The sequence below is a fragment of the Oryx dammah genome, unplaced genomic scaffold (assembly GCF_014754425.2).
Source record: "Oryx dammah isolate SB20612 unplaced genomic scaffold, SCBI_Odam_1.1 HiC_scaffold_22, whole genome shotgun sequence".
NCBI lineage: Eukaryota > Metazoa > Chordata > Mammalia > Artiodactyla > Bovidae > Oryx > Oryx dammah.
Genome location: NW_024070206.1, coordinates 7,698,799 through 7,714,239, shown reverse-complemented (window position 1 = coordinate 7,714,239; position 15,441 = coordinate 7,698,799). Strand labels below are relative to the sequence as shown.

Sequence of the window (15,441 nt, the reverse complement as noted above, 5' to 3'; positions counted from 1 at the left end):
CAAATATTTGCAAAAAATAAAAAAGATTCAGTTTTTTTTAAGTGTGAGCAAAATTCATCTTCCATCATGGGAGGGCATCCAGTTTCTTCATCCATTTAATAAGTTTTGAAGAAAGAGTTCCTCTCCTTGAATATATATTTCCTTTGTTTGATTTTATTAAACATCTTCCTGCAAAGCTATTGATGTATACATTGAATACAATACAACAAATTCCATTAAATACTGGCATTGAACCATTTTAATATGTGTTTAGACTGTTTCAAGGAACAAATAAGACCCAAGTAGCAGTCTTTCTCATTCAGATCTCCAGCCAGCCAGTTCATTTTCGTAGTCTCACCAACATCAAATATGGGGTTGTGCCTTCAGTCTTCAGTTCACTGTAGAAAAGGCCACACAATTATCAACACCGGGCACATAAAACTTTATTGTTATAGTTGGAGTATCACCACCATTACCATCACCACTGCTGCTGTACTGCCAAGGCTTTATTAATTGCTTCAGCCTGAGAAATGATGGTTAATTGATTGATTCTAGTTCCCCATGAGACACAGCAGAAAGCGTGTTATGGAAGCCCCATTGCAGGTGGATTTTTTTACCACTGAGCCACTGCTGCTGCTGCTAAGTCGCTTCAGTCGTGTCTGACTCTGTGCGACCCCATAGACGGCAGCCCACCAGGCTCCCCCGTCTCTGGGATTCTCCAGGCAAGAACACTGGAGTGGGCTGCCATTTCCTTCTCCAATGCATGGAAGTGAAAAGTGAAAGTGAAGTCGCTCAGTGGTGTCCGACTCTTAGCGAACCCATGGACTGCAGCCTACCAGGCTCCTCCATCCATGGGATTTTCCAGGCAAGAGTACTGGAGTGGGGTGCCACTGCCTTCTCCACTGATCCACTAGGGAAGCCCTACAGAGGCATTACCTTATGTAAATGCATCCAGCTGTAAGAGGACAGGGTGAGGAAGACTGAGAGTGTATTTGCCCTTCTACTCAGTGAGGATGTGCACCAGAGTGACTTGAGACGGAACAAATAAATCAACTGTTCCCTCAGAATGTTTTAGTTCTGTGGGTTTATCATAGCTTAAACTTCTCAGTGTGTGAATCTAGTTTAATATATATACATATTTATATGCACACACATTGATATCTGTGTGCACACATATACATATATATATTCATGTGTTCACACGTATACATATATATATACATGCATATTTTATTGTTGCTCTTTTGCTATTTTCAAACAACCTGATCTTTAATATCCAGAAGACCATTCCTCTTGGTGTTCAATTCGAGAAACATCTATATGTTTTAATGCTTGAAAAAAATTCCTTGTTTTTTGTACTTATTGAAAAATAACACAAAACTCTATTTCATAAGTGATTTAAAAGATTTGCCAAGATACATTTTAAATGTATGTGATTCTTTTTTTCCTTGCAAGAATGGCCACTTTTATATTCCAGTTCCTCCCTAAAGTTATAACTCCATTTTATTTTGGTGACTCTAGATTTACCAAACCATACTACCACTTACGTTCTCAATGAACCAATTGGTCAGATTTCATTTTGCAAATATGAGAGCTACCATTATAGATATATCATTACTATTGGAACTTTATAAAAAATCATAAACCAAAGGACATATTCAGTCCAGTTTCCCTGCTTCAATTAGGAGATTTTCCCATTTCACCTTTCCCAAGTCATAGGAGGAAAAAAGTCTTTAAAACTACCTTTATTAATTAACTGAAGCTAAAGAATTGGCCATAAGAAGTCATTGTCTCAAATTCATCCTCCTTGTTCCAGCCCGAGTCTCAGCACTCAACACAGTCAATACGGAGACTACTTGTTGTTCCTTCCTCTGCTCCACTCTTGATTCCATTCCCTCCAGGGTCAGAACAGCTGAGGCTGGCCATGATGCTTTACGACTCCAAGAGAATGTGCCCAGTAAGGGAGCTAAAGCTGACCATCCTCCCTTCCCTTGGAAAGTCTGGCTTGCTGTTTCTTTTAGATTTTTTTTTTTTATATGGACCATTTAAAAGTCTTTATTGAATTTGTTCCAATATTGCTTCTCTCTTTCATGTTTTGTTTTTTTGGCCATGATGTATACAGAATCTTAGCTCCTCAAGCAGGGATAGAACCTGCATCCCCTCCGTTGAAAGGTGAAGTCTTAACCACAAAACCAGCAGGGAAGTCACCAGGTTTGCCTTTCTAGCCTAACTCTTCATCTCTTTCCCTCACGAAGTGACTCTATTTTTCTTTATTCATTGCTTCTAAAATGTAGGCATTTCACCTAATGTTACACTTCTTAGGCTTAATTTTTCTTTATTAGATGTTGCAGGGCTACTGGCCAAAAAAGTTAATAACTTAGCATCTAGGGGCCCAGAGATTTTAGAAAGCTTGATCCCTAACGGCTCCATCTCTAGTCCCTAATTACATACATCATTAGCAAAGTGAAGCATGGTTGCAGCGTGTTTTGAAAAGGGCGATGGCTCTGCCTGAATTCCTAGACTGATGCTAATCATAGGAGACCCGATTTCTTCATGTCAGGCACTGTGCAGAAGAGAGTTTCAGAAAATGGGTTTCTGCCCTAGAGAGACCAGACGGGGAAATTTAAAAGCTGCCAGAACAGGAAGTTTTTAATCACTTTCAAAATGATTCATGTAATTACAGACTATGTTTTCTTTTAAGTGATAATTTCATGGAGTATTATGGAAATGAGATTTGAACTCAGAAGTCTTTTTTTTTCACCAACCTGTCACTTCAGATTCTGTCAACCTTAGAAAGTGATCTGATGGTTTCAACTATCATTTCCATTGCTTTAGGGGTCATTATCACTGCCTCATTCATTCATTATTAGGTAGTTATTAAAGACACTTGTCCTTAACAATACAGGAAATAAAGGGGAAAATAAAGAACTATTCTTGCCCTCGTGACATTTACAATCTCTTTGATTTGAGATACAGACATGGAAATTTAACTAAATACACACTTTTTATGATTAAAATGCCTATCAATGGCACAGAAAATATAAGCAATGGAGGAACAAGAATGGTAGAGGGGATAATCTGTACTGTTTGGAGTAAGTGTTGAAGCCAAAACTGGGCTTGCTTTATACCAAAGAGGAAGGAAAAACTTATTCATTCATTTACTCATAACATAAGTATTCATACATCAGATTTCAGGGATTCAGTCAGTGGTAAGAAAGATCAATAGAGTTTCCATTCTCAAAGAACTGGGAGACAGACAGGAAACACAAGATTTCATAAGTATTCACAGTATGGATTCTTACTCAAGTGGGATAAATGTCAAACATGTTCAACAGGGGTCACGAAGTCAGAAGGTGGTGGGGGAAGAAAGGCCTTACCTTGTAGAGACAGCCTTAGATACCTTCGTGCTAGGAGTTTCAGGCCAGAGTGCCACCTTGGATTTTAGTTCTTTGTTCTAAAATTGAAAAAAAAAAAAAAATGTGCAGAGATCACACAGGCTGCACCTTTACTGGTCCCACGCTCAGTAATCCTGGTTGACCCACCACCTACATCCCTCCTTAGCAGTCAATTTGCTGTTCCAGTCATTCTGTTAGAACACAGAACATAAGCTAGTTGAGAGTCCCTAAATATCACTTCCAAAAACACACACCTTGAAAAATGCCTAATTTACCAAGGGATTCAAATTTAGTATTTTGGCTTAGCTTCTGAAATTCAACAGCTGAACTCTGTTTCATTTTACAGTTTCTTTTATATGGGCAGATGCAAAGAACTTCCTGAAAGAATTTTATTAAAGAACCTTTTGAAAGATATTCACAATATTGATTACATATTTGTCTTTCTGGTGCAATCTCTTGATTAGAAACTCCATGAACACAGACAGGCACCATCTGTTCTTTCAGTTCATGGAATCCTTAGTCTCAATTTTCTCATCGAAGCCTCTGTTTCTTCCTCTATACTAGTGGTAAATGATACACAGCCTGTCTATCTTATATAAGATGGAAGAAACGTATCATATGATCATATTTCAAATCTGGATGCACCCTTGGACTTCCTTGGGTTTACTTGGACATATAAGACAAGGTGAAATGGGCGAGGTGGAAAAAAGGGAGAGAAAAAGGATGGAGGCACAGTTCTGAAAGCATAAGCCTGAGATCAACAGTTTTAACATCCCCTGGGAACCTATTAGGACTGCACATCCTCAATTCCCAACCAAGCCATTGAATCCGAAACCCAGGGTGGCCAAGTGATAGGTTTTAAGATATCTGCTCACATAGGAGAACCTACTGGACTGAAGGAGTGGTTTTCAGTGTTGGTTGTATATTGGGATTACCTGGGAGATTTACAACCTACTGATGCCTGGGTCCTACACCCAGAGTTTCTGTTTCATTTGGTTGCAGTCAGTGTTCTGGAGGTCTCAAAACTCCACAGGTGATACTAATGTGCAGTTAAGATGAAGACCCACTGAACTAAGGAAAGCCAAGACAAGATATGAACTTGGTACATTCTCATCCCTCAGCATCTACATGGAATAACAGTGAAAAGATGGAGCAAAATTCTTCCTACACGAATCATTTCACTGTGATATTTCAAGAGTTAAGTGCCTAAATCTCACCCAGGAAAGGTATTTCGAATGTGACAAACTGATGATAAAGGTGTTCCTTGTATAATGGAGATAAATTGAATATACATTCCAAACAAGTGCCTGCATTTATCAGGGCCAAGTACAAGACGGAGAAAAACTCCTTTCTGTACAATACTTTATAAATCATGAAGTACAACTTGAAACTCAATATCATGATGACAACAAGCACTGGAATAAAAATATTGCTGTGGCTGGACAAGTATATAGAAATTATTGGGTGTTTTTCCCAAACAAACTCCTACTTTCTCAAGTTGTTAGGTTCCAAAAATACACAAGTGTAAGTGTTATCAATTTAGACTGTCTTTATTTTCACATATTTCAACTTCTGTGGTGATTTATTTCATCAAATAGAATTAGGTCTTTAATTTTTATTCATGGACTTTCATACGCTTTAATTATATCCTTAGTTTACAAAATTATAAATTAATGGCCAGAGTAAGTCCACCATTATTGAGTCTACCCAAGGATAGTTCACCGACACAATTTTCCAGAAGAACTGAATTTTTGCATACTTAAACTGCTAGCAAAACAGTCTTGAAAGTAAATTAAATTTTAGGGATGGTGGTGATTACATAAAGTAGGATACTCTTCAAAGTCTAGAAAATGGAGTAATTTCTTAAGATGCATCTCCGTATGAGCAGGTCATTAGTGAAGATGTGAGAAATGCATGAAATGTAAGATAAACTTCAGAGCTGTAAATTAAGATGATGAAGATATGCCAAGTAGAAAGAAAAGTGAATAATTTTGGCAGAGTTAAGCAGAAATTTCCTGTTGAGACTTAAAAGAGGTTTAACATCCTCAAAGACTGAAATGAAAAAAGAGAGCAGATTTAGATGAGTGAATTTTTATTCCCCTTGTGGAGGGAGAAAAAAAATCCTTGCTAGGTTAGAAAAAAATATTTGTTTTCATGATTCAAAACTCTAGAAAATATAAAAAATATTAATGTAATAGCTGTGACAATGGCTCCAATACATATAAATGACCCTGAAAAGTTAACATTATTACTATTCATATCTAAATATATATGCTAAGTGTATAGAAATAAATATCATTTCTAAATTTATATATCTATGTGTATATTGACACACATGCATATTTGCACATACACACACACTTATTTGATCACCCAGATAAGTAGATAGTGGGGGAAGAAAAGCAGGAAGCTTCAAGCCAGGAAGACTTGAATGCAGCTGAGACATTCTGAACAAGTGTCTTAATTTCTCTGAATCTCAGTTTATTCCCTTAGGGAATGTAGTAATTAATAACTTTCACCCAAAGTAGCTTTGAGGATTAAACAAAATGAAATATGCGGCATGCCTTCAAAGAGACACGTGTGTTGATTAAGGATGAGAAAAAGATGCTGTCTCTATGGTTTAGAAAGTTGACATCTTTAAAAGGGTTGTTCAGCTCTGGTGACCAATTTTTCATAAACAGAATCAGCTCACACTGTTATTTCAAAATAGGTCATGATCTTAAGTTTGTAATGCAAGACAGTACACCCCTTCACATGTCACTCCAGTTTAAGACCTTCATAACAAAGTACTGACCAGGGCTAGACTAGAAACAGGCTCACTCCAGCTCAAGCACTCACTCTATTCAGGTTCAAGATCTATCTAGTTCAAGGTCACAGGCTCAGAGATGCCCTTCCTGACTCCCACCACTTTGTAACTGTTGCATTGTTTTGCTCTTCTTGGAGCAGTTACCCCTCCCTAATTAAGCTGTGCTTTATTTGTTCATGTATTTATTGTACACATCTTCAATTAAAATAAAGCTAGATGAGATCAGGACAGTCTGTTCTGTTTATACCATATATCTACCTCTTGGAACATTTCCTGGTACATCATAAACACAAAAAAACTATTTGCTGAATAAATAAATTAATGTGGCTTGGATGAGTTTTATTAAAGCTGAAATGGGCATTATAACATTCCCTGCAGCGCAAGAAACTATTTACCTGCTGAAGATAATACATTTCAAAATCACAAAGATATTCATCAATACCGCTATAATTTGAAGACTTTTTATGTAAAAAAAGTGTTAAAAAAAATAGTAGTTTGACTCAGCTTCATACAGAGAATCTTAGGCAGTACTGAGAGATGCTGTCTCATCACTGTGGAGTTTTTTTTTAGAGAAGAGGCTATAGGAATGGCAGCCTTGTATAGATGGACTGCATGCAGCCAAGAAGTTTCATGAAGGGAATGCACTCTGTTGCTTCCTCCTATTACACTGAATGGCTAGTCAGCAATTGTTTGCTAAATTTGAGGATATGGAAGCAATACAATGGGAACAATACATTTTTCTGGTTTGACTATTACACCAAAAGGCCAATTGGCCTTAGTAGTGTATGGACTGCCAGGTTACTTGGGCCAATAAAATGGGGATGGTGCAAAGAGACACAACTAAAGAGCATAAGATTGACTTAGAAGCAGTAGCACCACTGATGCCTTGACTCTGTGAAGAGGGCTGGCATTTAATTAGGGATGACCAGAGCCTAACACCAGAACGAAAGATCAAAGAAAGACAACAACCTCTCCAACTGAAATGTACTACAGATTAGGACGGGATTCCCGGGTAGCTGAAATGGTAAAGAGTCTACCTGCAATGCAGGAGACCCAGCTTTGATCCCTGAGTTGGGAAGATACCCTGGAGAAGGAAATGGCCACCCACCCCAGTATTCTTGCCTGGAAAATCCCATGGATGGAGGAGCCTGGCAGGCTACAGTCCACGGGGTTGCAAAGCGTCAGACACGACTGAGTCGTTGCTGAGTGACAGATTATGATAATTAAAGCAGAAAAAGCCAAACAGGCAGATTCCCTGTAACAGATTCCCAGCGTAGAGATTTAGCCTAGGATACACAGGCATTTCAAATTAATGAAGGAAGGCCAGACTGCTCAATAGGGAAATGACTAAAACAGTAGATCCCTACCTCACACCTGACCGCTTTGAAGGACAGATAAACTTGGAGTGGAAGGAGAATCCCAGCTCAAAATGGGAAACTGAGCACTTGTGTTTTTCATCTCAACTTTCTTAGATTTCATTAAAACAACAGCAAAGGATTTTTAGATATTGAAATCCCTTAAAAATAAAGAGGATAAAAGAGAGGGCTATTAGCAGGTCAGAAATGTCAGAACTGAAAGACTGAAAGCGTGCTGAAGGTGCAGCTGTGGCCGCTGAAGGAGATGTCTGATCCAGCAGACACAGAAAATTGGAGCACGTATCAACAATCTTCAAGATGGATCTGGTCTTTGAGTTACCAATTCTGTTTCTAAAACTTCATCTTCAGGAAGGAAGCAATTATACAAATAATCAGTAAAATACGTGTACAAGTACATTGAGTTCATTGCTGTTTACAAAAGCTATCCTGGAAAGCAATCCAACAGTAGGGATGAAGTTAATTAGATTATTTCATAACAGTACAGTGGAAACTTTGGTACAGTGGAAACATTAAAAGGATAATGTTAATTTAATTTGACTGGTAAGCAAAGACCTACTTGTTACACCTTAGAATGGTCTAAAGGCCTTTCATGATCTAACCCCTTAGATTAGAAGTACCCACAATGGCCTCCTGTCTGGCTACCTGACATGCCCTACCACCCAATTTCCACAAAGTTCACACTGAAATTCATTTTTCTAGAGAGAGTCTTCCCACCCACCAATCTAAATGGTCCACATACACTCCTCCACCCAGGTGTCATTGCCCAGAGCATCTTATCCTTTTCCTATAGAACCTTTCCATGATACTGTTAGTTACATGTTAATGTATTTCTATCTGTCTCCTTCACTAGATAGTACATTCCAGAGAGCAAGGCTCATGTCTATTTTGTTTAACACTGTTTTCCCAAACTTAGTGCCAACACCACAGTACCCACTCAATAAGAATTTACAGACTTAATTACATAATTACCAACATGGAAAAAGTTGATGAAACAAAAGTTTACAATAAAATGGTGCCATATATAGTCTGTATCTTTAATATATGCACACAAGTATGTAACAGGCACAAAATTCCTACAGAAATAGAGATATACATAACCGTGCTGAATAACTGCCCATGGGCAGTATATTTGAGTGATTTTCTTGTTATATTTGCTTATCCGTCTTTCCTTACTTTGTACAGGATGAATGAACATGTTAGTTATGTAAAGAGAGGAAAATGGTTATTAAAATACATTAAGAGAAAATATTTTATAAATAACATTTGCCAAAGGCTACTATGTAAGAAAAGCTGTGAGGAAATGCCTTCAGAGACATTTCTTCTGAGGAAGAGGCTCTAATGTGACCTGAATCACATCATCAGATGTAAACCGACAAGCATTTACAGGTGCTTGAGTGGACGTAGATCTGAGCCAACTACTCTACAATCACTACATTTTTCAGCTCGAGAGAGCTGTGAGCCTCAAGCAAACAGTCCCCAATAACCTAGATTAGGTGAGCATCTAAGGAAAACCCAAGATTCCATGAGCTTATCCTCTAGAATAAAGACAACAGTGGTCCTCTAGGAAGGCAGAAATGGTAAGACAGGGAGATGGCTACAGGACTTAAGGTGCAAAATATTTACGGCCTCTCTATGTTACGATGACTTTTTTCCTTCTGTTTGAGAAAAGCAGAAAGGATGTGAAGGTGGGAGGAATGGTGAGGCGTGTGCTGGGAGTCGGATTACTGCGCTCCTCTCTGGCCTGTCCGGGGGAGCAGCACAGCTCCAAAAGACAAGCAGATTTCCACGGAAGGCAGAGCATCTCTGTTTTTCACAGAACAGCACAGCATGACACACAGAGAGTCCACAATACCGAGGGATGAAGTAGAAAAGGTGAGTAGGCCCGTGCGGCCTGTGAAGAGTCACTCAACAGAGACAGGAGGGGGACACCGCGCACCAAGCAAAGCTGGGCGGAAGGCACAGGCATCCTCAAGCGCTCCAACGATCACGAGGCTTTGCTGTGCTTCCTGCAAGCGGAGGGGCAGCGGGGGAACACCACCGGCCTAGGGCTGCAGCTGAATGCCTAAAAAGGGCTTCCCCATCAAGAGGGGATGCAGTGAAGTTGCTCAGTCGCATCCGACTCTTTGCGATCCCATGGACTGTAGCCTACCAGGCTCCTCCATCCATGGGATTTCCCAGGCTAGAATACTGGAGTGGGTTGCCATTTCCTTCTCCAGGGGATCTTCCCGACTCAGGGATCAGACCCGGGTCTCCCACACTGCAGTCAGACGCTTTACCGTCTGAGCTACCAGGGAAGCCAGCCCAAGACGGGATGAGTGGGCAGAAAATCATGGTGTATCACAGCCAATTATAGATTCATGATAAGTTTTAAAACACCGAAACATAAGAAAATTTCTACTAGGTTCTTGAAGTCAGTGAGCCCTGAGGCAAAGCTTACATGCCCTGATGGATGTGGATGAAGAAAGAGGAGGAGAGAAGACATCTCAGGATGTGGGGAAAGGAGACAGCAAACCTAGCTCTCTGGCTGAACTGATCTCACCCAAGAGGGGCCTTGACCAAGCTTCTAATTCAAGTCTACATGGAGAGATAGTACCACTGATCTCCCCAAGAGAGAAAGTATTTCTGAAAATTTGGAACCTTTAACAATGACTTAATATTGATGTGTGTTCAATCACTTAGTCATGTCCGACTCTGAAACCCCAGGGACTGTAGCCCGCCAGGCTCCTCTGTCCATGGGATTTTCCAAGCGAGAATACTAGAGTGGGTTGCCATTTCCTTCTCCAGAGGATCTTCCCAACCTAGGGACTGAACCTGGGTCTCCTGCATTGCAGGCAGATTCCTTACCATCTGAGCCACCAGAAAAGCCTGTAGTATTGATAATAAATAATTATTAAGAGTACCTCCCCGGCAAAGCTCTAATTCTTATGCATAGAAGATGTACACACATTCACAAAAAGACACTCATAGACAGGCACATACACCTGCATTCACACAAAGACACAGATAATCACAGTCACACAGACAATCACATAGTCACACACAATCACACATTCACATACAGACATACCTGGACATAGTGTCACACCGGTACACCATCACACAAGGAACTCACATACAGGCGTGTCACACACACACAGATCACACAGTCATATATAGACTCACAGATACACTGAACATACACACACTCACATTCACACTGAAATATACAATAGATGCCCTTCTTACCTGGGCTTCCAGTATGTTAACTTTTTCTTGCAGATCTTCAATTCTCTTATCTTGTTCTTTTAAGTTATTTTTTAAGGCCTCTATCTAAGAATTGAGAAATAGAAATGAAAAAATCTTGCCAGACAACGAAGAATAGTTCCTTAAGTCAGAAATTGTGCAGGTTTCTGTGGTCAAATAATGTTTATCAAATAAACAAAATTAAATCCCGAGCATTAGCAGACTCAGCAGGCTACAGAAAATAGCAGGACAAATTGGCACCTGGGGACAAGAAAGCACACAGCTGGTGCGATTAAACATTTTAATCTTTAGAAAACCCGTTTAAGCCAAGCTCAGCAGGATGCATCCTGTAGGAAGCAACACGGGTCCTCGTCTGTGACTCAGTCCCATAATGTTTTCCTCCTGCAGAAGCAGAGGCCAGTGGACATGGCGGAAAGCCACAGCCTGGCACAGGGCGACTCCCTGCAGCAGAGATATGGTCAACCAGAAGCATGTTAAGGTAAGCCCACTTTGCTTTGGAGGAACATCTGCTAAGAGGCAACTTGGGAGTGATGGGGAGGTGGGGTGATAAAGTCCAGGATGATGCCGTGAGGGAGGAAGCATGTGGATTCCAAGGCCACTTCTGCCATTTAACTACTGTGGACCTCAGCCTTCTCATCTGTAAAATGGGATGCCCCCTCCATCCTCCCTGGCTCTCAAATTGCCACGACTCAACTCTCTGGCCTTTTGGTGAGATCTAGCCAACCAAGTACAAATGCTGCAGTTGTGTTAGAAAGGCATTTGCGTTATTTGGAAGGACTCCATTTAGAAATGAATATTATATAGCAAACAAAAATGAGGGTCTGGTTTTAAGTCTAAAGCAAATTCCCAAATCAGATCAATATAAATATTGAGATAAATTGACTGTGCAATTCACCATCCATCTGGCTGCCATCACAACAACATCTTTCACCTGCTGAGACGTTTCCAGTCAAGAAGGGCCAGAACACATCCCCGTGCTAACACACCCCCTATGTAAACTAACCGTTTTTCATGAAATAATGAAAACAGATCATTTCTTCCCTAAAAAGGCTGAATCTCTTAATCTAAAAAATCTTCTAAAGAACAGTGTACATTACCTGGCTCAGAACACTGTAAAAAAAAAAAAAATCACTGAAACCTCTAAAGAGTAAATATAATTTCCCAAATATGCTCACTGACAACATCACAGGTGTGGGCACAGAGACAAAAGAGGACACTGAAAAGAGAGCCATGTCTCATGGGAATAAAAAGAAAATGTCAGTGGGGAGAAGGATCTCAGTTGCAGAGTCCAGACAAGGCACGTGTATTTGGTCTTCTCACTGTAAACATACCATCTGCCAGAGAAACACACTTGATTAACCTGACCTCCTGGATGACACTGCGCAGGCTCTGATGCTGGGAGTGAATCACAAACTGCAGATGTGAGATCTGCTCCTGGAGGAGGGAAATCTCCTTTTGAAGATCCTGGCAACTGGAAATGCAAGGGAAAAAAGAAAGATTTGCTGATGCATTATACCGCTATTTTTACAGCTGTGCCACCTAGCTCTCCTCCCACACTACTCTCCTACTGGGCAACGTGCGGGTAGGATGCCTTACGCCAAACAAGACACATGAAGACAAACAGCCACGAAGCAGCCTCTGATTAGCTCAGACATGAACTTGAATGTGAAGATCAGTTCATGTCAGAAGCTCCTCTGGGGCCACCTGTGACATCCCTCCTTCCAGCAGGTAGCTGAGTCAAGTTGGATTGAGCCCGATGAAGCACTTACATAACTAATCTGTCTCACCTGTGGGAGCACCCATAGACCTAGCAGCCATAACTCACAGATGATTACATGGGATAGTAGGATTAGAACACAGGGCCAGGAATGTCATACATATTGGAAACCAGTCTTCAGGGATACAGGGTTTAATATATATAGTGAATTGCCTGTGTTTGCCTTTTAGGGGAGGAGGAGGAGTTTCTTGATTTTGTTAGTTTAACTACCTGTAAATAAGGCAAGAAAAAAAATTTAATTCTGGCTAATATTTTGAGTGCATATCAACCTTGGTGAAGAAAGATGAGTGAAGTTTGAATTTAGATTATTCATCCTTTCCCAAAGCTCCATTTAGGTAACTGGTATTGATTATACAGCTTTGACTATTTCTCTTCTTTTCACTATTATGAGAGTTTGAGGCAAAATGCCGTGTGGCAAGACCACCAAACTTGGGAGCATTGTGACTTTGGAATCACACAATCTTTCTAAGCCTCAGTACAACAGATATAATAATCCTTACCTTTATAGCACTACAAGATTGTATGGTACACTTTAAGAGGTAAAGTGAATGTGCTTTTGGAAAATGAGTTTTTACAAAGTACTATTTTATTTTAGCTTATTATGTCTTTACAATTAGTAGCCAAGATCCAAGGCAATCATAATTCTGACTTTTTATAGTCTACAAATATTACAAAGGTCATGGAAATTCATGGGACACTACAGAACTTGTTCTTATTTTTAAAAAAGAGTTTCCGTTGTTTTACATCCTGTGCTAAAACATTGCTTCTCAAACTTAATATGTATTGGAAGATCTTATTAAATTGTCAGGAATCTTACTAAATGCATACTTTGATCCAACAAGCTGGGGTAGGGTCAGAGAGTCTGTGGTTCCAACATGCTCTAGGTGTTCCAGTGATTTTGATTGTCCCTGAGCCAGCCTTTGAGTGCTCTGAGTAGGACAGTACTAAAAACTACAGTTCACTCAATAATGTTTAATATATAATAAAGTTGCTTAAAACCAAGTAGCTTTCATGCAACTTGCAATATTTAAGACAATCTTAATTTTCCCCTTGTTCAGTCTTGTTGAAGAGAGTTTTAAAAAGAGTTTGTTTTACTGTAGAAAAAATTGCTATAGAAAAAACTATAGTAATGTTTGCACAAGTACAAATGATGTATAAAGATAGCCATCATTATTTATCCTAAGGAATGAAATAATTTCTACTATAAAGTTCTGTACAATTACATACCATATATATGTCATAAAATTACATAAAATATAGTTTATTATTGTCCACAACTTTAAAAATGGAAACAATCTAAGTGTTCATCTACAGAAGACTGATAAAACTAATTATGCTATAACCACACCACTTTTATTTTACATTTACATATATACAGCAGAGATAGACCAACAGACAAATTATATCAAAGATGATGTTACAGAATATTATTTTTAAAAGATGGTATTTTCAACAAATGATATTGTGATAATTGGATACTCACAGGAAAAAAAGAAAAGGTTTAATCCTAACCTCACCTCATCAGAAAGTGAAGAAGAACTAAAGAGCCTCTTGATGAAAGTGAAAGAGGAGAGTGAAAAAGTTGGCTTAAAGCTCAACATTCAGAAAACTAAGATCATGGCATCTGGTCCCATCATTTCATGGCAAATAGATGGGGAAACAATGGAAACAGTGCCTGACTTTATTTTTTGAGGGGCTCCAAAATCACTGCAGATGGTGACTGCAGCCATGAAATTAAAAGACCCTTGCTCCTTGGAAGGAAAGTTATGACCAATCTAGACAGCATATTCAAAAGTAGAGACATTACTTTGTCAACAAAGGTCCATCTAGTCAAGGCTATGGTTTTTCCAGTGGTCATGTATGGATGTGAGAGTTGGACTATAAAGAAAGCTGAGGGCCAAAGAATTGACACTTTTGAACTGTGGTGTTGGAGAAGACTCTTGAGAATCCCTTGGACTGCAAGGAGATCCAACCAGTCCATCCTAAAGGAAATCATTCCTGGGTGTTCACTGGAAGGACTGATGTTGAAGCTGAAACTCCAATATTTTGCCCACCTGATGCGAAGAGCTGACTCATTGGAAAAGACCCTGATGTTGGGAAAGATTGAAGGCAGGAGGAGAGGGGGATGACAGAGGATGAGATGGCTGGATGGCATCACCAACTCAATGGACATGAGTTTGGGTAAACTCTGAGAGTTGGTGATGGACAGGGAGGCCTGGCGTGCTGTAGTTCATGGGGTTGCAAAGAGTTGGACATGAACTGAGTGACTGAACTGAACTGAACACCTCATCAAAAAAAAAAAAATTCTATGTAAGATAAAACTAGGGACCCAAAACAATTTCAGAAGATAGTATAGAAGAATATTTTAATGAATTTGGAATAGAGAAAGATTGTTAAAATCCTGGATTGGAAAAAAGTTCATTTGGGTTTTTCCATATGAACTTTTTGGCCAACTCAACAGGACTCAGAATAATATTAACTGCAAAGGAAAAGACTAATAAGTTTGACTAGACACAAACTTAAAACTATTGATCATCAAATGAAAGTTAATCAGATAGCCTCAGAATCTCAGTAACATAAATGACTAATAAAGGCACTGTATCCAGAATATATAAAGAGCATCTATAAATCAAGGGCACGGGAACTCAGCAGAAAAATTAGAAAGTGACTTGAAGCACTTCACAAAAAGGATGAGTTGTGGATTTATGGATCAAAGAGGTACAGAAGGCAAACAGAAATCTGGCCAACAGTTGGTGCTAAGGTTCAAAACTGCTCCAGAGAGAAAAAAAGAGAAAAGAAAAGAGGGAAAGAGCAGTCAGACTCAGGACTTTCCTGGGGGATAACGAGAAAGAACTTGGATGCTTT

At 39.5% G+C, this 15,441-nt stretch overlaps 1 protein-coding gene across 4 annotated transcripts in view; it reads right to left on the bottom strand.

The window, feature by feature from the left end:
- Positions 1 to 210: 210 nt before the first annotated feature.
- The window catches only part of CCDC68 (coiled-coil domain containing 68), a 58,272-nt gene continuing 43,041 nt past the window's right edge, over positions 211 to 15,441 (bottom strand). For 3 of the 4 annotated variants that reach the window (XM_040264447.1, XM_040264446.1, XM_040264448.1), the window contains 4 exons: positions 12,165 to 12,270; positions 10,782 to 10,865; positions 3,357 to 3,433; positions 211 to 377 (listed from right to left, as the gene is read on the bottom strand). In XM_040264447.1, coding sequence (XP_040120381.1) covers positions 320 to 377; positions 3,357 to 3,433; positions 10,782 to 10,865; positions 12,165 to 12,270 — 325 coding nt within the window. In that variant the 3' untranslated portion in view covers positions 211 to 319. Of the gene's footprint in view, positions 378 to 3,356; positions 3,434 to 10,781; positions 10,866 to 12,130; positions 12,271 to 15,441 lie in introns of those variants that run through there. The other variant, XR_005725169.1, reaches the window with a different exon arrangement.